Below are 27,017 nucleotides of genomic sequence, written 5' to 3'. Positions count from 1 at the left end.
AGCTAAAAATAATCTGATATACACTAAAATTGTGATTTGAGGTCAATGAACCACAGAATGCAATCACTAAACAGATGTCTTTTATATCTTTATATAAAAAGAAAACTTGACATTCACATGATTAATCTGGGGGGTCAAACTGATGTGAAATATATATACATTATGGTCTGTCAGTGAGGGAATACAATCTAGTATTCCTCGCCTATCATTATTCTTGTAGCATTAAACAGTGATATTTTTAATCCCTTTTCATGGACTTTTGTCATGGAAGTGCTTATTATATACACAATCATCTCACTCTCTTGACCTCCCTCTTTCCCTTCCCACTATATACATAAGTAAGTGTGATTAGAATTATTTAACAATCCAGAATTCGAGTGGTTCACAAATTTAAAAATACACCTAGAAACACGTGATCTATGATCTGTGTTGGAACAGACTGCTTTAACTCTATCCTCCTGTGTGAAAGAGAATACTATTTTCAATTGACCCCATGATACCTCCAAATGTATACAAAGAAAATTTAAACATGGGGTCATTAAAAGTTCCACTGCTAATTCTACTCAGAGATTAAGTAAATCTCATGAAATAAAACATTCATTCTATTACATTAATTAAAGCACATACTTTCCTTTCATTGAGTTTGGTTTCCACCGATTCCCATTTTTCTTTCAAGTTATTTATGTCTTGGTCAATTGTCTCTGCAGATTTGGGGCATCTTGCAAGCATCTGCTGGCCTTTCTGCATCAGACTTTTGTATGTTTCTTCTTTAACATCAAAGGCAGCACAGATTTCCTACATTGAGATATCCCCCCAAGTTAAATCATTTTTAAGAGAATAAAATCTAAGAGTTCCTCTCCCAGGTCATCAATCCCAAGCCCCTCATCATATAGTCACCTTTATCTAACATACAGAATAACTGTGACACATTCAAATATTTCACTATATTAAAACAACACCTAAGCCTGTAGACATATCCGTCTGCCAGAAATCTCAGAAATGGTGCTATCATTATCAATTCAGTCCAGCATGGTAAAGTTGGTAAGTAACTTTTATGTTATCAAGAAAGGTTTCACTGTGCAGTAACCAATCAGCTCGGTGACCCTGAGCAAGTGATTACCTTCTCTGAGCCTTGTTTTCCTTCTCTGTAACATGGGCTTTCTAAGTCTCACCTCAGACTATGACAGTGGCTATAATAATTTTTGGGACAGTTTATTTCTGTGCTCAGAAGGCACACAACGAATAGAAAGTGAAGGCTCAATACAGTAAGATATTTTAAGTTGATTGTTCGGACTTTGGAATCACAAAAGACAAATTCGGGATACTATGAATATTACTCTCATTTATAACATGTTTATATCTTTCAACTGGAATGCAATGTGTTTCTTCTACAGAGAATACAAAAAAATTATGAAAACAAATTCAGAATTTAATATCAAAACAAGAGTTACATTCATGTAAAAACTTAAGACCAGTTCTCCACAACACCTGTATGATGGTTACTTCCTATCCAAATCCCCAAACTCAAAATTATTTACAACCAAGTGTGGTTTCAATAAGCTCTCACAACAACATTGGACATCTGATAAAGAATACAGGCTTGGATGTATAATGGCCCAATTCTTTTGCCCAATCCCCAAGCATATCTACTCTTATTTCTCAAGATACTAATTGTCAGCATTTGAATATTAAAAAAAACTTTCTGATGCAAATTCACAAGTATAAAAGAGGATTAGTTTTCAAAATATGAAACAGACTGTTTTATCTTAAAACTTCTAAACCTGAATTATAATGTAAATGAATAGGAAATGCCAATAAATCAAAGTCTAAATTCAATTTGTCAGTCTCCATTTCTGTGAAAGAAAGCCAGAGTCTCAAGTTTCATTACTTTTTCCTCTTTTAAGAGTGGACAGTGCCACAGAATCTGGGTGGGAACAGCCCAAAGGCACAATGTTCCCACTGGACAATGAACTAAACAGAAGCCTCCCCTTGTTCACAGCTCGTATAGGTGTGAAGTTGAAGATACAGCCCTATCACCATTAAAACAAACAGGGGTGCCTGGGTGGTTCAGTAGGTTAAGCCTCTGACTCCTGTCTTCGGCTCAGGTCATGATCTCAAAGTCTCCAAGTTTGAGCCCCACCGTGAGGCTCTGCACTGAGGGTGCAAAGCCAGCTTGAGGTTCTGTCTCCCTCTCTCTCTGCCCCTCCCCCATTCTCTCTCTCTCTCTCTCTCTCACACACACACACACACACACACACACTCTCTCTCTCTCTCTCTCTCTCTCTCACTCAAAATAAAGAAACTTAAGAAAGTAAAACAAATAAACAAGTCACTGTTGAACAGAACAAGAATATATTTTCCAGCCTTCCATGAAACTAGACGGGAGTATCATGCTTATAGCAATAATTTTTAAGTCAATTCTGACGGCTTTCGGGATTTTTCTTTTCACTGAAGGTACAACAGTTTATACTTTACACAACGTTTTATTACTATCCATACAAGTTCATCATTTTATGGGGCAAATTAGCTTCTAAAAAATACCTAGACTTCTAGGTACTTCTGGCACACTCATCTCTGAAATAAAGAATAGGTTCTGACTTGAAAAATTTAATCAATAAATGGTGTTTCTAGCACTTACACATAAAGATTTCTGCTGTAAAACTGTATATCCTTTAAACTTTCTCCCACAATTTATTGGTCACCAGGACCCACACAAAATGGTCAGTGTCTTTCTTACTCTGAGGCTAGAGCTGTAGGAAATAATATACTTACCAGGTGGGCATTAAGCTGCTCCCTGGCTGTTTCCGGTAACCCCCCCAGAGGTTTGGAGGCTAACAGATGACGCTCCGTGTCCGTCAGCCACTGCTGCAAATCCTCAATCTCACCATGGAACCCTTTGGCCTGGAGTGATACAGAATTTTAAGTCTGGGCCATAAACACATTGTCACTTTTAAGGAGAAAACAATGTCCGAGGGAGCCCGGCCTGCTAAGCCTCTCTGCGTTCTTAACAACAGGCAGGTGCAAGTGGATTTGCCTTGCCTTTCTTCATGGTGAGAGCTCTGGCGGATAAGACTATTACACTAAGAGCCAGAGGGCTGCCTTCTCATCTGCTGTGTTCTTTATCCCACTTATTTTTACTCCTCTCCTACGGTACACAAATTAAACCGGGTCTGCAACCAACGAAAGAATTCCATACTATTTTGGTCTGGAAGGCCATGAAAGGCTGAGAATCTACTCTCTTATTCACCTGGCGCAAGGCACCATCCAGCTGCTGCTTCCTTTGTTCTGTTTTTTCCAAAACATTTTGCCATCGTTGATTTAGAATCTCTAGCTTGTTCTGAAGGTTGCTTGCTTCTTCTCCTGCACTTGATGCAATCAGATCATTTCCTGCTTTGTTAACGGCTTCCACTGTGGACTGATGGGCTAGTACATCATTTTGAAGCACCTGAAAATATGAAGAGAACACTATGTTTGCTAGCTCATAACATGTTAATAGTGCTTTTAATGCAACTGTTTTATTTGCTGAAGATAGAACATTTGGAAACAAAACCATCATCTACAGAAAGTTTTATTTTTTTTTTTTAATTTTTTTTTTCAATGTGTATTTATTTTTGGGACAGAGAGAGACAGAGCATGAATGGGGGAGGGGCAGAGAGAGAGGGAGACACAGAATCGGAAACAGGCTCCAGGCTCTGAGCCATCAGCCCAGAGCCCGACGCGGGGCTCGAACTCACGGACCGCGAGATCGTGACCTGGCTGAAGTCGGATGCTTAACCGACTGCGCCACCCAGGCGCCCCAACAGAAAGTTTTAATACTAAAAAAGTGTTCAAATGGTGGACTTCTTTTCCCTTAACTTTGCAGCTTTCCTGGATATGCCTTTAGTCTACCTTGAAATGATTATCAAAGAACATTTTGCTAGTTCTTCCCATTAGAATAACCTTATATTGAGGACATTAAGTATCTAGAGATTATAATTAAAAGGTTATGAAAGTTTTCATTTGATTCAAAATCATTTTGATTGAACTTAATTTTCATGTCTTAAGTAAATAACTTGAAAAATATTTTGATTTCTATATATCCATTTTCAAATACAAAATTATTACATTCTTAGATAATGCCATGCTTTACAATTAACACTCTAAGAGGAAAAAAAAATTACCACAGACTATTCTTCAAGCTTCTCTCATTGGAAAGATGCTACAATTAACTGCTAAGTAGACAGCAATCTTAGGATGCCCTGACAGTAGAGGAAAAGAGATTTCACTGGACAGCAGGAATACTCAAGCCCAGCAATCAAAAGTGTAGCTGTTCCTTTACGAGAAAATGCACATTTGAAGTGTTCACTACAGATTCCAATAAATAACACCTTCCTTATGTACAGTGAAAATATCAGAATAGACCAATAATGCTTAAATGTGCTAACATGGGACAAGAATGTTAAGTGCAAAAAGCAACCACAAGGCTAAAAAAAACCCTGAAATTACACTGAAAAGAATTGCACTTTAAAGAACAAACAGAGCTGGGGCACCTATTTGGGGTGGCTCAGTCAGTTAAGCATCCGACTTCAGCTCAGGTCATGATTTCGCAGCTTACGGGTTTGAGTCCCTCTTTGGGCTTTGTGCTGGCAGCTCAGAGCCTAGAGCCTGCTTTGGATTCTGCATCTCCCTCTCTCTGCCTTTTCCCCAGCTCACACTCTGTCTGTCTCTCTCTCTCTCAAAAATAAATAAACATTAGAAAAAATTTAAAAAAAAGAACAAATAGAGGTTAGGAATAGTTTCAAGAAAACGGCAGTTATGTTTTTGGAAACCAGAAGAAACCTTCCTCTCATGTTAGTAAGGGCCAATGGTAATCTTTCCCTAGATTCACTGACTCAGGGTTAACAACAGGAGAGAAAAGAAACATCATGTATCATCCTACATAAGGCATCCCACATCTGGAGGGAAATCCAGAACAGGGGGATTTTTAGTGAAGAGCACTAATCATCTGTGATAACTGTTTTTCTGACGATATGCACTCATTCTCTGAGGCACCTGTTAAGGAAGTTAAAGGCTATAAAATCAACTGAGGAAACATTCCCTCCCTTCCTCCAGCAACTGTGCTAGTGATTTTAAGCCCTTTAACTTGTGACCTTTGAAAAATGGAAGAAGAAGGGAGGACATATCTCTAACTGCTCAAAGGTAGATAAACAGAAATAAAAGATCCCTACCTCATGCCCGGCCAAAATAACTGGACCGTGGTGTCTCACTGTCCCACCTCTACTGGACTCTAGAAAAATTCCTGTCACTGATGTATGTTGCATTTAAGGACAACTGCTAAGTTGGAATAAACATATATTTTTTTTTATGCAGAGTCAGTCTGACCAGTCATTACTATTCTTAGAAAGGTATAAAATAGACACTAAATAATAAAAAATATTGATACAAAATAGGTCCTAACTGCTGGGCAGTTGGATATGGCTGGGCAATGATCATAAATAAGACAGAACCAGGTAAGAGAGGGAAAGAAATTTAAATTAGGGTACGGTTACTGTGGGGAAAAGTATGAAAGACGGAAAACTACAGCAAGAATACTAAAAAACTCTTTATCATGATAGTAAAGTGCCAAAAACTCACCTTTCATTTTAAAATGATAAAAATTATTAAACATTTTCTCTTTGATAATCAAGGAAAACTTATTTAAGGTCAGACTTTATGACATAACCTTAGGTAAGATGCCTTATTAATGTGAATGCTCGCTCAAGTTCTATGAAAGACTGGACTGTCAGGATAAACTCGACCAAGCATCACCTTTTATTCATTAAGCCTATTGACTTAAGAGATAGGGAATTTTCTTTTCATCTGAAAAAAAAATCATTTATCTCACTTCTCCTGGCCAAGTCAATGGCTTTGGTCATTTGCACAAAGATTCTAACAACTGGGTTTCAGGATTTATTTTTCTAGTCAAATGAACTTTATCGTAATAAACTAGAATTCTGCTCTCAACCCCCCACAAGTTCTGCTCTGATGACCTACCTAGGCTGGATATCATCTAAGCCTTGAAGATGCCTCCGGCTATCAGTTTGGGGCCCACTGTGTTGAGCTCCATGCTTTCCTCCTCCCTAAACTCTCCAGGTTGTACAGAGATAGGGCATTTTCTATTAAGAATTGTCACCCAAGGGCCACAAAGATGACAACAATGGGCACCTGGGTGGCTGAGTCGGTTGAGCATCTGACTCTTGATTTCAGCTCAGATCACGATCTCACTGTCTGTGGGTTGGAGCCCCGCATGGGCCTCTGCACTGACAGTGTGGAGCCTACTTAGGATTCTCTCTCTCCTTCTCTCTCTGCCCCTCCCCTGCTCTCTCTCTGGCTCTCTCTCAAAAATAGTCTAAAATATAAAAAAAAACTTAAAAAAAAAAGAATTGTCAATCAAGTATCACAAAGATGACAACATAAAGTTGTTGTGTATGTACCTCAAGATATAATTAAAATTTTTAATTTAATTTATTTTTTAATTTAAAGCTATCCATCATGTTCAGGACATATAAAAACCCTTTTAAACATAATAAATATTGCTTAAAACTAATTCAGAAAGAAAAGTACTAAGACACAGAAAGCCAATGAGAAGTCAGGGAGACACGGAGACTAAAGAACAAACCTCCACAGAGTGAGAGATGCACAGGCAAGCAGAAAGATGTTAGACATGCCAAACACGCAGCAGGTGACACACACATGGCGCTAAGGGCGACCAGAGGAAAAACATACACACAGCCTGCAGCGGAACAACATTTTGAGCCTATGACTTTTTTAGGGTATCCCCAACCACTTTTAAAACTAGGCTATGTCAATCCAGTGACAGGGATAATCAGGGATTTAAACCAATATCTGCCACGCAGTCTGGAAATTTAGCTAGAAGTTTCCCATCCTTGCCGTTTTGGATAACTGCCCTGAACAATGAGGAAAAAAAAAATTGTTTATAATCTTTTAAAAACTGTGTCTTAAGGAGTTTAGCCTTCAGTTACAAATGTCAAATATGAACCTGAGCTATCACCATCAACTTGAAAAATACATAAAGAGGAAACATACCAAAACAAAACTCTGATGACATTAGAAACGCATAGAGAAGAAACACGACACGCAATCACAGCTACATACATGGTGCTTGGCGAGTTCGATTTCAATGGCCTTAGGGTCTCCTCCCACAGGCTTCTGTTCACTCAGCAGGCCCTCAGTGTGTGTCAGCCAGGCAAGCAGCTCATCCAGGGCATGCTGGAACTGGCCCAGTGCTAACAGAGCACCTTCTAGCTTATGCTACAGAAACAGTGGAGAGGAAGAAAATCCATATGAATTCGATATCATGAATGACATACATTTATAAAAATAACAAGAGCAAAAAAGAAAAATCAATTGTTGCACACTGTGTAATTCTGTAGGCATACCCAATGAAGCCCAATTATACCCTACATTTTACGCTTGACATTCCTTGTGGTTAAAAATGGCATGTTGAGAAGCAGGAAGAGTTCTAATAAAATAAGAATTTACGTAGGGGCTTCAAAAGTTTATGTGCTTAATCACCTATTTTATTTTTTAATAATGATTTTACCCGAACTTCTCTAACTTCCTAACAAAAGGCTTGGTGTTTACCTGTCTGTTGATAATTCTTTCATCCAGACTATCCCATATCAATTTCAGTTCCATCAATGGGTCTTGAACAGTGTGTTTGTCGCTCTCTTCTGTTACTTTCTTCAGCAAAAGCTCTGCTTGATGATTTAGCCTCTCCATTTCTATCTGTTGTTGGTAGGCCTCTGACTTGAATTGCTATTTTTTAAAAAAGGAGATATACAAGGAAAATGTGTTCTAAATCAAAACTTTAAACAATAAAAATCCTATGGATTCAATATTTATTCTAATTCATATTTACTATGGCCAGGGAGATGAAGAGGAATAAAATCTAACACAAAAGAATTACAAATAAAAAAAGATGAGAGAAATATACTTTCTTTATTCAATGTTTTATAAATGCTGGAAAGATATTTCTATTTATAATTTTGACATCTCACTTTTGTTCTCAATAGTACAAATTTAAGATATTTCCAGGTTAACCTTATTCCAATGCCTATTATATTCAATAAATGAGCTTTGATACACTGACCTATATGAAACCCCCCCCCCCAAAAAAATCTCTAAGAAACCCAGATTAATATTTATTTCCTGCTCAAAAACAGTGCATCCACTGAACATTTTATGTTTTCTGTGGCTGTGCTGTGTTCGTTGATATTCAGTTATTCCTATGCCTAACCTACTGCTGACTCAGAATAACATTATTTTTCTCCCAGCGCTCACTAACATGTATTTAATGATCTTGGCTTTGGCAACCAACACAGGTTAGCAAATGGTTGCTTGTAGTAGGAAACTGTCCTTCACAAAATATTTATTTTTTATCTGTAATAGTAAATCATTAAGTAGTACGTTATTAATGACTAAATAGTCCCTTAATTTTTTTCAAACATGAAAATAATAATTAAAAAATAATAACTAAGGTATCATGAACACTTTCTTTGTTCTAACAAACTTATAAAGAAAATAATTTTATTCTCAATTCAAGCTAAGGACACAAAAGTGAGACCAGTTAGAGAACTGTCCCGAGGTCCTCTGGCTAAGTAAGTGAATGCACTGGGATGTAATCTCAAGACAACCGAATCTCAGAGACAGCATTCGTAAGCAGCCTGCTGCATGAAAACTACTGAGATATATGCAAATATAAAAAAAAAATGTACACATGTAAATGTACAAAAAGTATATCATGTGCTTACTACATGACCACATAAAGGTAAAGAAAATAAAACACAATCTAATAATGGCAACGGTAATAATTTCTAAATGAAATATTCTACATCACACATAGAGATGAAAATGCTATAATTTTAAAGCCAGATAATAAATGTATATAAACATCTAGTAGAGTTCATTGAAAATGGCATGATGTCTCTTTGGATGGGGACTTGAAATTAGGAAGGAAACAGCTGATCCCACTTGGATAAATGATCATCAGCACAGAGGAATTCAAAGAGGAAACAGTCCAGCCACTTACACAGCTGGAGATCAAGAACCACGAAAGTAAAAATTACAGAGGAAAGCAGATAGAAAACAATAAACATTTTTACAAAACAAACATTTTGGGAAACACTATTATACCAAGGATGTTTCTTCAGCCTGTTAGACTAAATGGATTACTCTGACCCACTGAAAAAAACAAAAACGTTATATGTGTATCGAGGACAATGATACACCATTGAATAATGAAGTTATAAAAATCCTTACAGTATGAGCTACATGTGTATAAAGTATACACCCACACTCTCCCACCCCCTTCCCCTCTTCAGTGTGTATCTTTCGGCATAAGGATTTCTGAAAGGCTATAGATCAAATCTTAAGAGAAGTTGTATGTAACATTTTTGGGTAGCTTTTAAAAAGCCACCTTTTTGGTTATCATTTTCTGACTTTTCTATAATGAATAGGTATTGATTTAATAAGAAGAAAACTAGTATTTTGTATCATTTAATGAGAACTTATATGCTGCTTATTATGTAATTATGCTATATTAAACCAGTTTCACAATCAAAATGTTAATACTTTAGCTATGTAAAATAAATTTGTGTCAAGAGTCCCATGAATAAAGAACATAAAAATACAATCTCTGATAAATTAATGAACCGCACGCATACCTTTAGCTCTTCAATCTGCTGCTTGACAGTTTCAAGATCTGTTCCAATTGGTGACATTGAAGCTAATTTACCACCTGCAATATCTACCCAGTCAAATATTGTCTGAAAAACACATTAGCCCATGAGTTATTAGTACATCTGAAATTGCTATAACATCCCAAGTGCTACAGAAAAGTACAATCATAAATCTATACAGATATTATGGAATCAGCTTATTTTACAAATTAAGATGGTTCATCTAAATAAGTAAAAGAAACAATATGATGAAAAAGTTGTCCCAAATATGTAATAGATAGAACCTTCAATTCTGGATCCAACTTTACAAAGGAAATTCTTTTCTGAATGGAATCTTAGAATATTAACAACTTTCAAAAAAGTGCATTTGAAAAAGTTTTATAAATTCAATCACATGAAATAGACATAAGAAAGCATAGAGAATTCTAAGAGGAAGATTATGTAAATATATTGAAAGAAAAAGATTTCAAAGCCATCTGTTTTTTCCAATAAAGCAAGAAGTTTATTGTTTACCACTTGAGTAAAATATTTGGCCCAGCTAAAGCCTTACACGTTATTTAGATTAGCATAAAAATCCTGCACATACCACAATTAATATTATGACCATGATTCTGAATTACAACATAGACTACAGAATCTATTTTTCCTGTTATTTTTATGTAATATAAACATTTTAGGAAGGCACAACTCACATTTCTTTCAGATACTGAATGCACAAAATTATTCTGGACTTTAATGAAGTTGCCAGACCATATAGTAGGAGGAAGAATCTTGGAAACTATCTGTTATTTTCATTTATCATTAATAAACCCAATAACTTAAGCAGTAACCTGTGAAATTATATATATATATATACATAAATATATGTATTTATATATATATACATAAATATATGTATTTATGTATATATTTAATATATATTTAATATTTAATAAATATATATTTAATAAATATATAAATATATATTTAATGAGAACTTATAAGCTGCTTATTATGTAATTATGCTATTAAACCAGTTTCACAATCAAAATGTTAATACTTCAGTTATGTAAAGTAAATTTGTCAAGAGTCGCATGAATAAAGAACATAAAAATACAATCTCCGATAAATTAATGAACCCCACGCATACCTTTAGCTCTTCAATTAATAAAGACATATATATATATATATATATATATATTTTTTTTTTTTTTTTTACTTTACAGTCAAACCCTGAAATGCCTAGAGCTTCTGGACCTTTCAACATCTCGTTCTAGCCAATCTTACCTATTTAATAAATCAAGTGGCCCTTCATTCCCGCAGATGATGCTCCTAACCTATAATGGGCCTTGTCTGTCTAGCAGGGGTAATGAGAGAGTAAAAGTTAAGGTGCCCCAGGGCACCTGGGTAGCTTGGCTGGTTAAGTCTCCCTCTTGATTTCATGCTCAGGTCATGATCTCATGGTTCCCGGATTTGTGCCCCACATCAGGCTCTGCAATGACGGCATGGAGCCTGCTTGGGATTCTCTGTGTCCCTTTCTCTCTCTGCCCTCCCCCCACTTGCATCCCCCCTCCCTCTCTCTCTGTCTCTCAAAAACAAATAAACAAACATTAAAATTTTTAAAAAAGGAAAGTCATAGAGCCTAGCCAGGGACCTCTGTGGCTAATGGCTCCTGAGGTCAAAAGGCTGCAAATGGTGGCAGTGCCATCTCCAGCCACAGAAGAGGGCACAGCTCAGTCATTTATTAATAATACATACAAATCATGACCTGCTTCCACAAACTGAGGGCTGGAGCCTGATTAGTTAGTTCCTGGCCACTGAAACCTAACCAATCATTTAACTCTTCGGTTAAAAAGTGGGGGAAGGAGGAAAGTTATATAAGATATTATTTGTGGTGAATTTTTTCATATATTTCCAAAGTTCAAAACACTTTCAACTGGCATGAAGCCTGGCTTCTGATATTTACTTTTACAAATATAGAAATGGAATGGCATAATAAAAAGGAAAAGATGTTCTCATCTGAGCTTTAAAAATAATATTCACTTGGTGTTATGGAAATACTCAGAAGGGCTTTTTCCATACGGTAGGAGGGTTGACAGATTCAACACTGGCCAGCCTGTTAGGAAATGGAATAAAGCTGAAGAAGGTAAGGAGAGAAATGTCCCTGAGCTGGCCTCCACCAACAAGACAATTTTTCATATGAAAAGGGAAACTTTAAAACATGGTTAATAAACTGAATGAGAACCGTTAAGGGGTGTGAAAAACAACCGTGAAAAGGAATTACGTGGATGGAAAGGAAGAAAAACATTTTACACAACAGATTATGACCTAATGAAACAGAACTCTATTTTAGTTCAACGGGGAACACTGGCTTCAAATCAAATCTCTTTTACTTCTGACTTTAGTTAAACTCAGGGATATTTTTAGATAGTGTTTACTCCTTTCATCTTACTCCACTCAACTTTAGAAGAGAACTCCGATTCAGCTCTCATTTCACTGTCTGGTGTGGAACCATTAACATTTTCCAAAAATCAAAATTTTTCTTTTCAAAGTAAATTGCACCGTGTGTATAAAAATGTAGTGAGATGTGTGCATAAATCTACACATCTATCCAGTGTCAGAAATACCTTCCAAACGGCAAAACATACACTGAGTAGGTGAGCCTACTGCACACGTATCTGCGGTGCTGGGGTGGTGTCAATGTGTAAATCCGCACGCGTCAGTCAGCCCGATTCTCCTGCCAGGAGACACGCCGCAACGCCCTCACCTGTAGTCCATCCTGGTACTGAACGGCAGCCTGCATTGCCTCCTCAAGTTTGTCCACCCGGTCTTTCCAAGCCTTATTCAGAGAATCCCAGGCTGAATTTAACTACAATATAAATATCACAACTCTTTTAGTGTCATTTATTAAGTTTGCAACTATTTCTTCCAAATGTGCTTTAAACAAAATCTTTTTTAAAAAAGCATTTTGATGAGAGTAGGAAATACACTAGCTGTACCTCATCTATACTCTTCTTGACAATGGGTTTATCAGGTTCCCCACATGCAGCAATGAGTTCAGAGCCCAGGTTGACAACTATATCCAGCTCTTCCTGTAGTCCATCAATTTCTTCCTTAATGGCCTAGAATAAGAAATGACAGCCTGAGAGTTTTAAGCAAAAACACACGGGAACTAAAAACATGGACACAGAGACATTAATTATAGTTATTTCTAGGAAGTGGGATTATGATCAATTTTATTTTCTTCTTCTTTTCTAACTTTCTGCGATCAATTTTTTGAATAAGAAAGCAGAAATATTTTAAAGAAAAACAGCATCCTTTGTAATAAACATGTTTTATTCTAAAAACAATATTTAAAGAATTAATTCTACATAACAAATACCATAACAAGCTCCTTTAAATATCAATAACAATGAAAAGTGTAGAGATATATTTTGTTTTTGAAACAAAATAGTTTGGGCAATATACATTTATATTTTTCTTTATTTTTTTGAAGTTTTTTAAAATCTATTTTGAGAGAAAAGAGAGAGCATGAGCAGGGGAGAGGCCGAGAAAGGGAGAGAGAGAGAGAATTCCAAGCAGGCCCTGTACTGTCAGTGCAGAGCCAGATGTGAAGCTCGAACTCACGAACCTGGGTTCATGAGTCGAACTGCAATCAGGAGTCAGACACTCAAGTGAGCAAGCCACCCAGATGCCCTGGCAATATACATTTAAAATAGAGGTTGAGTAATCTACAACAACAACAACAACAACAACAACAAATCTAAAGTACTCCTATCCCTATGCACACAACCAAACCAAGCTTGCAGACACAGAGAACAGATAAGGTGGTTGCCAGAGGCAGGGGATGTGGGTGGGAGAAAGGGGTGAAGAGGGTCAAAAGGTATAAACTTCCATTGGTTAAAAAAGAAGTCATGGGAAGCAATGTATAGCTTGGTAACTGTAGTTAATAATACTGCATTGCATATTTTAAAGTTGTTAAGAATAGAACTTAAAAAAGCAAAAGTAAAGCACGAGTTCAAAAACTTCTAACAAATTAACAATGTTAGTAGATTAAGATAATCTAGCTTATTATGTCATTTCCCTAGGACTTATAAACTACAAAAAAAAAAATAGGAGAAAAATGCAGTGTACTACTTTTGCTTTAATCTTCTTGGTTAAATATATTTATTCACTCAAGAAACATTTAATAAGCATAAACCAAGCCCAAACTAGGCATTGGGGATATAAATAAAAATAGGGCTATTCCACTCAAGGGGATCAAAGTCCATTAGGAAAAAGAGATATAATCAATAAGTTATACTATGTGTAGAGTCTTTTGCATGAGGACAGCATTATGAGAACACAGACAAACTTTCCTAAGTATGCAAGAAAAGATTTTTCATGAAGGCTTACAACCCAAATGACCCTTGAAGTTTGAGTGGGATTTGCCAGAAGAGTGGTAGGAACATACGAGGGTGAGGTAACTAATCCGCAAAGATAACAGAGACTAGAAAGAGCACACCGCAGTGTCAGGGGAAGCCACTTTCTAATAAAGGAGCAGCACTCAACCAAATGGCTTTGAGAACACAGGCATGGGCTATGCTGGGATGTAAAAGGCCAGGACACTACTATCGGGTGTCTGGATTTCATTCTGTAGGCAGTGGATGCCTCCGAGTGGTTTTGAGTGGCGATATGGTAAGAGTAGATCTAGAGAGAGGACAAGGTTGGAAGTCGGGCAAGGAAAAAGACTCTGCAGGTAAGGATACCACTATGGATTACTTCAGAAGCCAAAAATGGAGGGAACAAGGGCCTGAAATAAGGCAGGAGGAGTTGAGATGAAGGGAAACTTTAAAAATACATACTCTCTCAGTGAAATATGTGGGTATAATCTATTTCTTATTATATCACTATGCATTCTACTTTTGGAACCGAATATAAACTGTAATAGAGTAATTCCAAATATTTACCAAGGGAATCCAGGTTTCATTACAACTTACTTTTTTTTTTTTACTTTAAAGGAGATTTTCTGCTTACCTCTGCTGCTTCTTGCTGCTGTTTTACTACCGAGGGATCAATTCCAGGATCCTCCAGATCCCGGATGAAATCTTGTGTGTCTTTAGTGGTTACGACCAATGACATGTGATCACACCAGAACTTCTCTGCTAATTCCATTACATCCAGTAGTTTGGCTTCCCTTTCTTCCACAAGTGTGTGTATGTTCTCCCAAATGAAAACCATTTGGTCAAGCTTATCCTGAACAGCTATGGCACAAAATAGTATCAAAAAGGCAATATGTTAGTCTCATTTAAGCAATAAAGCAGAATGTTTTAGTTTACACAGAAACAGTGATTCAATTTGCTAAGTATCTAAAACTGGACCCAATTTTAGTTGACCACAGCCTAGTGAGTATCACTAGGCCCAATATAGCATATTCTAGACAAATGCAAGCTCTCAGGGTATCCTACTCCTCCTGAACCAAGGCTCTTTCTGACAAAAGTAGACACTCAAGGGTAAGTGAGCTCAGACTAGACCTAAGTTTATCAAGTTTGAAGTTCACCAAGGCTGACCTTCATTCCAAAGAAAATGAAATAACCACTTAAGTTCTCCAAATCAAAAATACTGATGTCTGTTCAGTCTCAGGAATATAACAATGTAGGATATGTATTTTGGGCTTGTTTCTAGAGTAACCTTATAAACTTCCACTAATCCATGTATATACTCTTCCTTTTGACCCCCAGCTCTTATCTTTAAGATGGCTGGCTAAGGTCGTGGTTGCCATTTCTGTGGCTACAGGATACCCAGTCTGTTGTACGCATTATAAAAAGTAGCGTGTAATTAGTAATGAGAAAAAAAACAAAAACAAAACCTAGATTTGTCCCTTAGCATCATGCTTTAAAAAACTGGTTTAGAAGTCCCAAAGAACACATGGCTTTTGCATAATGGCACACTTTGTAACACAGAAAAACATTAACAAGGGATTTTTGTACATAGCTCTTCAACCCCAATGGTAGTACCTTTTCTAAACTCTGGCATTTTGTTATGCAATTGGACCGTCCGTAAACACCAGGACAATTCTAAATGTTTAGAATTATTTAGAATTATTTTAAAGGTAAAGTTCAGTTGTTTCCTTATTCTGAAATTATTACCTTTGGCAGATATGTCTTTGTCAGTGCCCTCAGATCTCGCAATCATTTCCTCTCCCCGCTTTTTAAGTGTTTCATATAATGGTTGTAGCTTCTCCATGTCTACTGACACATTCTTATTCTCACTGATCTGCTCCTTAATCTTCTCTACCTCAGCTGAGATCGAAGGCGGCTGCCTCAAACGCTCCACGATGCGTTCCAGGCTCTCAAGGATCTGGTCTATCTTGTCGTGGAACTAGAAGTGAATCAAAGGGGTCATTTATGGGGAAAAGACCTGTGATATCAAATGTCACATTTAAATGAAAACAGGGGCGCCTGGGTGGCGCAGTCGGTTAAGCGTCTGACTTCAGCCAGGTCACGATCTCGCGGTCCGTGGGTTCAAGCCCCACGTCAGGCTCTGGGCTGATGGCTCAGAGCCTGGAGCCTGATTCCGATTCTGTGTCTCCCTCTCTCTCTGCCCCTCCCCCGTTCATGCTCTGTCTCTCTCTGTCCGAAAAATAAATAAACGTTGAAAAAAAAATTAAAAAAAAATAAATGAAAACAAAAAAAACCCCCATATAGTTAATGTCACAATCAAGAATTAAATCTTAGCTACTTTGTTAACATATCTACCCAAATGAGTGTATTCGTTAAGAAACCGTATACGTTAAAAAAAGAAAGAAACAGCATACGTTAATATATAATTGGACTAGCTGACATCAGCATTTTACCTGTTGCCTCATTTTATCATAATTCAAATTAATTTTAAAAATTAAGCCCAATAAGCTGTGTGTTTTTCTATCAAAACTGTTTTATTCATCTATACTCATTATTTTGACATCCTAAAAACGTTATATTATTAAATGTAAGATTCAAGAACATTTTTTATTAGAATACATGAATTTCTTAAGTTCTAAATTTTCTGAATTGAAAAATGTTAAAAAATGTGACCAAACAAAAACCTCCCTGACAGAACAGAAGTTTGAGCTCCATTCATGGTCAAACACATAATCAGATTCATGAAAGAATTTTAAAGTTTTGTTTGCAAAGGTACCATGGGCAATAAAGCAAAGTCATAAAACCTTGTTCAGTCATGGATTTTACACTCTCCTCAGTTTTAAAAGAATCATCATTCAGGATTACGAAAAATGGCCCACTCCACTGTCAGTGTATATAATAACAAAAGCCCAACTGTGCAGATGGAAAATCTGTAGGTAATTTCCAATTCAACTTCTTGAAAACAGGTATTTTCAAAAAAAGAAAAACATGAATTTCCAACTCTATATTGTTTCCTTCTAATTCAGTCTACATAGTCTTTCTTCTTATTGCCTTCATGGGAGTGTCTCATTAATAATGATAATAGCACTTTTCTTTTAGCTCTTCCAGTGGCAAATATTCCATTCTACTTTAGATGGACACTTAATTAAATGTTTGAACACTGATGTCAGTTGTATGTTTTTTAAGGCATTGAAAATTATTTTGTATTGTATCTGCAAGCAGGCAGAGAGAAATATAAGGATTGGACCGAGCAAATACCCCTTTTGAGAGGCAAAAACATCAATACTTAGATTTAATGTAGTGACATAATTCTGGTTCAAATTTAATCAGGAGATCCAAGAAAATGTTTTTCCATGCTCTGCCATTTAAACGAACTCAGTCATATTTCTGGTATAAATGATTACCTGAGTAGATTGAGAAATAGCTTCATCCAATGCCACGGCTCGCTTTTTGACATCTTCTTTAATTTGACTGTAAAGGGTGTCAGCTGCCACGTACTTCTCTTGGATAGAAAAGCCTTCCCCTGGGCTCAATTCCAGTAACTGTGGCCCAGTTTTGTTCATCTTATCTATATGAGGCTTGTGTTCGGCTATCAACTCTCGCAGTTGCTATAACAAACCAAACAGCTTCTCAGTATCTCAGGGTCACACTTCCATATTACAGCTGTCTACATGCCCAATGCATCCAGCTGGCAAGAAACTCCAAACACCCTTCCCATCACAAGGCATTTAACACAGGACGGCTCATACTGCTCCTTGCCAGCAAGAGATGCCCCTGACACAAAGAATAAACAATAGTCTGGTCACGTCAAAGTCTCTTTAAGGGTACGTACAAAACTGCTCGTTGAGTGAAATAATGAATCCCAGTTCATTATGCATTTCCTATCAAGAGCAGTACACACTCTGACAAGGGTCATATTACATAAAGAATTATGAACTCACTATGTCCCCAACCTATAGAGATTAAGCCATAACTCTCGGTGTCCCTTTCTGTACACTCATGATATATGCAAAAATTCTTTAAAAGGGAGGAAGGAAGGGAAGGAAAGAAAAGGAAAGAAGTTCAGCAGAAGGCAGACATAATGACAAGAGAAAATGTTAAGAGGATATAAGGCCATAAGGCATTGTAGTTATGTATATATTTAAACCAATATAAAATATGTATATATAGGTTACATTACATATACCTAAGTATGACTCCATTATATGTATATATGTGATACCTATAATATACACATATGAATAAATCCATCTGTATTTTAAAACGTTAAAGGCTACAGGGTAATCAATCTATCAGACATGCCTGTATACTGAGCATTATTGGTAAGGTGTGTTTAAAGAAAAATATATGACACATGAAATATCTTGCATAATGTCATCTAATCAAGAGATACAATGATATTTATGCCAATAAGTGGGTGTGTAATGGAGCCCCATTCCTTCTAGGAAGACAAATAAATCTAGAATATCTATACTCCATAGAACCCAGAGCCTCCACTGGGCAGTGGTTCATGGACCGGATCCAAAGCTACATCCATCTTTGCTTCCAGGTCTCTTAGGCTAGCCTCCCTGCAGCATTGAGGAGCCTTCCATTTGTACCACAGTAGTGATCAGGATCCTTAATCAGAAGCTTCTTGTCCTCACCAGAAGGTTTATCTCCAAATTATTTGCTACCTAGCCCCTAACAAAAACTTCTCTGAGAGAAATTATATTCAGGAAAGACAGTCTAGAGAAAAGCTACCAATCTTCTCCTGTAAACATTTTAATTTCTATCATTCATCAAGAAGAATCGCCAAGATAGCCACATATCTAGATACTTATTGAAAGTGCTCACTAAAATCAGTCATATAAATTATTTTGAAAATTATTAAGGAAATTGGCATATCATTAACAATGATGTCTTTTTTTCAAGGTTTAAATCCTTTATTTTATTTATTTTTAATTTTATTTTTTTATTTTTTAAAATTTACAATGATATATTTTTGAATACAATGCTATTTTTGAAGTTTTTCTGAATATGGTCTCCAAACTCTTAAAAAACAGCTAAATAGACATAAATTCCGTTAAAAGAAAAAGAAGGGGTTGGTCCTAATCTAACATGCTGCTCATAAGGATGTCTGTGATCTAGCTCCTGAGTGGTCCAGGCTGAGATTTTCTTATTTTTGTTTCATATTATGAGATCATCTATTCATGCTGCCTTAAGGAATGGAGGTAATAATGGTAGTAACAGCTAATAAACAATCTCACAAAAAAGCAATGTGTTACACACGTTCTGGTTTCAGTACTCTACAAGGCATGTTGGTAAATCAAGTTTACACTCTGAGTTATCAAGAGACTCTCAGGTAAAATGAGAGATCTCTGCTGAGATGTCCCCAGTTGCCTAGCATGTAGGTAGATCTCATTTGTGTAGCACCACTGTGAAACTCCTTAGTTTGGGAAGTACTGAGATGACCCTTTTTCAGACCATTCCTTTTTTAAACATCTGGTACTACCAGATGCCTACTTGGGTGTGTGTGTGGAGAAAGGGCCCAATGGGTGATGTCTTCTGCCTCATATGTAACAAAATGATTCTTGGCAACATACTGTCATAAGGGTCGAGTCACGATGGAGGTAATGAGTGTGACCTCAATGTATCTACCATACAATAACTGGTTCTTGGAGCCATTTTTCATTCCTGATCATAATGAACTAGAAGATCTTCCCAAACAAATACAGCAGAGGATAAGGCTGTGGAGCTCCAGAAGAAAGGCTGTTCTACAAGGCTGTAAATATTATGAATAATTTAGTTGAATAATTTGAAGACTCAGCTACAAAGTTTTGTAGTTCCTTTATACATAAAACTGTACATTTGAGAGCTGAAAGATTATGCTAAAAATAGAAAATTAATTCCACTTTGAAATTCAGTAATAATTCAATAATAATCTCATTCCATTATTTGATGTTATGACAGAAACACAGCTGCTCAAATCTCACCTCAGAATTGAAGAAATCCACGTTAACATTTTATATTAAAACTTATTCAGTGGATAGGCATCAGGATTTCTGCCATGAATAAACCTTTATACCACAATTAAATTCAATTCTACATAATTTCTAGGTCTTTCTCCTGCTGCTTTAGATAGAACTTAAAATTTCCATTTTGCATTAAAGTGTTGACTAAAGCCCTTCTAAACAAACGCTTAGGGATATTCTTCAGTGCCAGTACATTAAAAAAGTAAACAAACAAAATAAGGGTGGCACATTCTTCAAACAATGATGTAATACACCACTGAGTTAAACTCTTCCTGTGTGCGCGCACACACACATGCACACACTTGCACACACACATGATTAATCTCAGAGTACATCTTGTATAGATCTGGGAGACAGCAACTAGGTTCACACATCCATGACAGCAACAACTCCAGAGTTTTTCTGACAGTCTTGAACCCTCTCTCTCATTCAAACCCTTGCAAAATTTTAAGCCATGTTAATATTTAAGTAGCTGCTGAAATGAGGGCTTCATAATGCCATTTTATTTATGTTTAAAACATGATATATTTGTAGATGTAAATATACTCTCTAGCTTAATCATATACGCTTATAGGAGCAAAAACAAACATCAAAAGAGTTCCATGCACATAAGGTTAAAAAAAAAGGGGGAAACAACTTGTCTTTGCACCTTTAGCATTCTCCCTTCTCACTGACTTAGCTTTTACATTATTTGTGTTTTGACACGCTGTCATATTGTCAATTTCCTCCAAGCTCAATGGCCTTGTCTGTATGATGCCGCTTTGATGTATTTCTACTATTTGCTTATATTCTAGATGTCTCCAACGAATACACATTAAGTATAAAACTTAGTCGACATATGTAAATTAAAAGCAATTCAACATGCATCAATTCAAACTACTTCAAAAAGCTTATTTCGCTAACATTTAAAAATGAGCACTTTGCTTTTGCACCAGGATGGCTTATACTTCATACTATTCTAGGAAAGTTGGGATGTAATTAATGACATACACAATGTGGCCTCCCCACATGAGTCTTTCTCACTGTAACCCTGGAAAACAGGTGAGCAATATGAGGTAAGCAAGTGTGCAGACCAGAATACAATATTGCTAAAACCCCCCAAAATAATGTAAAACATCTAACTGCATTTAAAAAACACCATCCCAGTGCTCACTTTGGCAGCACATATACTAGAAAAACACCATAACCATCGTGGTTCTCTTTCAATGGGGAATACAACATTCTCTTTAATCCCCAGCTTACCCGGTGCTCTTCCTGCTGTTGTCTTAGAGTTTCATATTCGAGGGCTGGAGCAGGAAGCTGAGAGATGATTCTTTGTGTTTCTGTCAGCCATGGCCAAAGTTCTTCATATGTTTCCCAGAACTGGTTAACCAGGGACTGTGCTCGTTCTAGCTGTAGATACCTCTCTGAGTTTACCTGGCAGATGGCATCATAGTTCTTCAACACCTTGTCCAGTTTTTTCTAGAAAATAAGATAATGAAATGTGCTTAGCTGGCTAAACAGGCCAAACAGCACATATACTCCAGAATGTTTTTTCTAGCACTATATGCTTAGTGCAAAGCAGGCACTCACAGATGTATGCTAAACGAAAAAAATCATTAAAACCTATTTAGATTAGGGGCGCCTGGGTGGCTCAGTTGGTTAATCATCCAACTCTTGACTTCGGCTCAGGTCATAATCTCCCAGTTCGCGAGATGGAGCCCTGCATCAGGCTCTGTGCTAACAGTGTGGAGCCTGCTTGGGATTCTGTCTTTCCCTCTCTCTGCTCCTCCCCTGCTCACATGCTCATGCTCTTGCTCTCTCTCAATAATAAATAAATTAATTAAAAATTTTAAAACGTATTTAGATTGTAACTATTTCTATGTATAAACATTCATTTTAAATTTAAAAAGACCCTTTGGGGGCTCCTCGCTGGCTTGGTCAGTATAGCATCTGACTCCTCATCTTGGGGTTGTAAGTTGGAGCCTAGCATTGAATGTAGAGATTACTTAAAAATAAAATCTTAAAAAGAAAAATAAAGATCCTTCAGGTTCATCCATATTTTTGCACAAGGCACGATTTCCTTCCTTTTTAAGGCTGAATAATAATCCCTTCTATGCTAATGTTGTATCTTACCACAACAAAAAAAACCTTTCACATATATATGTAAAAAATAGCAAAAATGTGGAACCATAAAAGTACAACTGGAGATCAAGATATATCCACACAACAGGTTTTTATATTATCATCAAAAATCATGGGATTTAATGACAGAGAACAAGCACCCCTCCTCCCCCCCGTCAGAAATATTAGGTGACAAAACCCAAAATATGAATAAATAAACAGACTCAGGTTTTTATGAAAAAGACAATGAGCTCTCCAAACATAATAAGCCAAATTCTTCAACTATCCTTCTAGGTCTTATAGGCTTTCTGGGCTAGAAAACAAGTCTCATATGAGTCTAGCGACATTAACATTACTTTCTGGCCAAAAGTAAAGACTCCCTCTCACAAATGAAGTTATAAGAGGAATTGCTAGCAAAATTAATTGCATATATTAGAATCAGAGGAGAACATTATACTATACACTGTATTTTATAGGGTGATCATAGTGATCTAGATTACGGTATAAATTTACATCATAAACTAATAGCAGAAGATAAAGCACAACAGGAATCTAATAAACCACAGAATGACACAGAAAATATTTCATGATGATCTCTATTTTTCATGTCAGTCTTTATAAAGATAATAAAGGGAAGATTAAATTATAAATAAGTAAATTGCCAGAATAAATAAAAGTAGTATCAATATACAGTTACATTCTATTACTTTGTCCACGGTACACCTTGAAACCAATGCATACTATTTAAAGAGTAATCTTAGGCATAGACATTTGCATTTTTTTTTTTTTTTTGCTATGGGATAGTTTCCTATCAGAAGCATTAGTATACATTAATTTCTTTAGTCTGCTGAGATGTCTGAATGTGAATTGAACTAAACATTTTTACTTGTGACTGGTTTTCCATCAATTTAAAGGATCATTAGAAGTCTAGAAACCAGATGCTTTCTTAATTATTCAGCTCATTTTTTTCCTGTACAGCTTACCAAAATTTTATACAGAATGGATTTCAGCATTAAAGAGAACCATATATTTTGAAGCGTACAGACAACAGGTGACATATAGAGTGATAATTTATACCAATAATAATGGCAATAATACAGCTAACATTAACTGAATGTTTAACGTGTGCCAGTTATTCAAGGATGCAAATTTTAACAGCTTTAGTGTCTATTAAAAAAAGTGTCCCCAGGGTGATTCCCTTAAGGAATATTCCTTTTACTTTTACTCTGTAAGTTTGAAAAAATGCCTTATTTAAATCTCATGATTCAGAGGTCCAAATGGCAGCTGTGGATAAAGAAAATGTGCTGCTCTAGGACTGAGCACTCAATGCATGCCATTTATTTGAGGGTCTCAGCAGCAGCCACACAGACAAGATTATACCTTCATTGATTGCTTTTCCTCTTCACTGCATGTGGTCATGATTTTATGTCCAGATTTCACAAGCTCATCAATAATATCCTTGTGTCTCAAAATCTCCATGGTGAATTTCTGTGATTTACCAGAATAAAGATAAAAAGAGAGAGAGAGAGAGGCTGTGTGACTAAAATGAAAACAATCAGGCAAAGTAGTTAAAAATACCAAGTTACACTAGAAGGGTTTTGTAAAGTAAATCATGCAATCCCACGTTCTAGATTGGAGCACGTTAACAAGCAATTTTGATATAACTGGAAATGTACTTCTTCACCTTTTGAAGCTGCAGCTGAGCAGAGGTCTGGTCTTGCTCAAGCCTGATGTCACCCAGAGACATCAATTTCTTTTCGGTTTCAGTAATCCAGGATAATTCAGCATCAGCTGCTTGGTCAAACTAAACAGAAGATGAATAATTAGGTCAGTAAGTTCCTGTAACTGGTGCCAGAAAAATACCTACCTAAGATTTTTTAAAATATCCTAATTACACAAGTGGAAAATTTGAGCTTATCTCTTTGTGGCATCCTGAAATAATTCATGGTAATCACTCAAGTTATAAAGGAGAAGTTCCCACAGAATAATTAAACACACGCTCTTAAAACACATTGAATCTGTAACATGGCATTAATTATTCTGGGACAGCTAAGTCTGTTACCTTCTTTTTGGTTGTTATAAGAAATTCCTCCGTAAGAGTACTATCCAAATTAAACAGCTAAGAAAGTGGGTATCATCTTTCAATCGCTGCATTCATCACTTTAATCCATATGATATGCAGACAGCACTCCGCTACTGACATGTAAGATTCCTAGCAAAACTCATGAAATATTCCCATTTATTTATCATACTATGTGTGTATAAATGTATGTGCAAAGTATGATTGTGTATGTAGAGTATACCTGCAAATGTCTCATGTAAAATTTTTTATATCTCATTTAATAATTCACTTCCAAGAGCGTTCTTAAATATTTTACGAGGTTTTATTTTCCTGATCTTAACAATAATTCATCGTAGAAATTCATAAAGTACAGAAAAATATACAGAAGAAAATTAAAACCTGGAGTTAATACTGTTGGTATTTTAGTGAATTTTATTCCAGAAGTTGAAAAAGATTTATAAAAGTCTCGGATAATACTGTATAAACAGTTTCATATCCTGCTCTTTCATTTATTATGAACATTTCCTATGTCATATTCTTTGAAATGTGAATTTTAAATAACATCATTGTATTCTAGCATACGTGGATATTTTCATTTAGGCACACTGCATTTTTTGCTATTATATAAACAGACCTGTAATAAATATAAATCTCTGCTGGCATCTTCAATTAGTTCTTCAGGGTAGATTCCTAGAAGTTAACTACCAAGTCAAAGAGCACGAACTTCTTCATTACCTTGCATGAGACAGAACCTGATGCCTTCTAGGACCAAACAGGTATCATAAATGAGCAAAGTGCTCCCACAAGCACCAATGGTAAATGGTAACTAACATTGGCCTTAGTTGGAAGATTTAATGGGAAACAGACATTGCAAGCACTCAGTTACAGTACTGCCAGAACTTTTAATTTTTCAAGAGAATCTGGAAATCTAGATGAGAGCAGGGGATATATAAGTGACGAGAGAGAAGAGTAGAGATAAGATACTAGGTTAGAAAATAATTCATACTTCTAAAACACTCTGCGACACAATGCAGACTCACGGGAAGACGGAGATGTGCTTTCCCTGTTCCTCGTAAGCACACCTACAAATCCCCGGGCGTTACATACACGCCCATGTTACATACGAAACACACATAAGACTGTGAAAGGAGACAGAAGACAGCACAACTGCTGTGGACCTTGGCGCCCGGGGAACAACACAGTGGTGACTTCTCTGGGTTTTCTTCTTGCCTCACACGTCCTAGACTGGACACTGGAGAAAATGGAACCTGGAAACACCAAGAGGCACAGACAAAACCCCAAGAGAAATCTGCCCCCTCAGCCAGATGACCAGGAAAGGGGCATCCTAGCAAGACACAGAACTTTTAAACAATAACCACTCTGTCTAGACTCCACAGGAAAAAAGGCTGTGGTCTCACCCACACTCATGCCAAGGAAGGCCTACATTTTCATGCTCATGAGCCTACATATCAAGGTGCTGGCACTGTTGCCAGGGTGATGTCAGAGAAGGCCAAATAGGGAGATGCAACTTTCGGTGCCACTGGCCAGTAACAAAGCTCCTGCCCACAGTATCAGTGGAGATCATGTGGGGAGCCCCCACAAGCAGTCATGAATTGCCCCTCCCTATCTCCTCCGGGGTGGTTCAGAGAAGGCCTAGTGGAGAGTCAGGATTTTCACCACGGCTCTGTGGTTAACGTAGCCACCTTCACTGAGCTGCTGGAAAAGACTGCTCTGACAGCTGGCGGTCTAATCCCCACTCCCAGCCGGCAGAGATGAGGAGCACCCCTGTCAGGTGTCATGAGAGGCTGAGTGGGGAACGTAGACCTCTGCTTGCACCTGGCAGTACCCCCAGCTTCTTCTGCCAGAGTGGTGCCTGAGGAGGCCAGTCCAAACGGAAAGTTTAATTACGACCCAAAACTCCTAAGTTAGCAGCAAGGACCAAGGCCTCCAATTGAACTAAAGAAAGATCATCAATGGATGCCGATACCTAGATGACAGAAATGTTAGTACAGTCTGACAAAAATTTTCAAGGAACAATGATAAAAATGCTTTAATGAGCAATTTTAAACACCACTGAAATGAATGTGAAAAATCAGAAGGCCTTAGCAACAAAAATCCTCAGCAAAGAAAGAGGATATATAAAGAACCAAATGGAAATTTTAGAACTTAAATATATAATAACAAATAAGGTCAGAGGATGAGATCAATGAAGGGCACAGAGGAAAGAATCAGTGAAGCAAAATACACAACAACAGAAATTACCCAAGCTGAATAATAGAAAACAGACTGGAGGAAAAAAAAAATCAATAGAGCCTCAGGGACCTGTGGAACTATAATACAAGATCTAACATTCCTGTTGTTGGAGTCTCAGAAGGAGAAGAGAAAGAGATTGTAGGAAAAAAAACCCTCATATTTTAAACAATGATAAAATTACAGAAATGCAGAAATAACTTCTGGTTGCCAGGAGTTAAGGAGGGAGCAGAGGTAGGAGGCTATAAAAGGGAGATATGAGGTAGTCCTACGGTGATGAAATATTCTGTATCTGACTGCATCGACATCAACATCCTGCCTGTGATACTGTACTATACTTTTGCAAAATGTCACCACCGGGGAAAATGGGTAAAGGGTACAATGTGACTGTCTCTATCTTATTTCTTACAATTGCATGTGAATCTACAAGTATCTCAATAAAAGTTAATTAAAAACAACAACAACAAAAGGTCTGTGTGGATAACCTCTGTGTGAGCTCCAGTTCACATTT

General features: G+C 36.8%; 1 protein-coding gene across 31 annotated transcripts in view; it reads right to left on the bottom strand.

Annotated features, from left to right (window-relative positions):
• Positions 1–27,017, bottom strand: part of DST (dystonin) — a 490,174-nt gene that overhangs the window by 35,888 nt on the left and 427,269 nt on the right. For all 31 annotated transcript variants that reach the window (XM_053222643.1, XM_053222633.1, XM_053222646.1 and 28 more), the window contains 14 exons: positions 23,879–23,998; positions 23,575–23,682; positions 21,334–21,552; positions 17,485–17,688; positions 15,827–16,058; positions 14,715–14,941; positions 12,698–12,820; positions 12,466–12,567; positions 9,705–9,806; positions 7,624–7,797; positions 7,135–7,290; positions 3,248–3,445; positions 2,773–2,901; positions 628–795 (listed from right to left, as the gene is read on the bottom strand). In XM_053222643.1, coding sequence (XP_053078618.1) covers positions 628–795; positions 2,773–2,901; positions 3,248–3,445; positions 7,135–7,290; positions 7,624–7,797; positions 9,705–9,806; positions 12,466–12,567; positions 12,698–12,820; positions 14,715–14,941; positions 15,827–16,058; positions 17,485–17,688; positions 21,334–21,552; positions 23,575–23,682; positions 23,879–23,998 — 2,262 coding nt within the window. The remainder of the gene's footprint in view (positions 1–627; positions 796–2,772; positions 2,902–3,247; positions 3,446–7,134; positions 7,291–7,623; positions 7,798–9,704; positions 9,807–12,465; positions 12,568–12,697; positions 12,821–14,714; positions 14,942–15,826; positions 16,059–17,484; positions 17,689–21,333; positions 21,553–23,574; positions 23,683–23,878; positions 23,999–27,017) is intronic.

The sequence above is a fragment of the Acinonyx jubatus genome, chromosome B2, assembly GCF_027475565.1.
Source record: "Acinonyx jubatus isolate Ajub_Pintada_27869175 chromosome B2, VMU_Ajub_asm_v1.0, whole genome shotgun sequence".
Classification (NCBI taxonomy): Eukaryota; Metazoa; Chordata; class Mammalia; order Carnivora; family Felidae; genus Acinonyx; species Acinonyx jubatus.
This window is presented reverse-complemented; position numbering and strand designations above follow the sequence as displayed.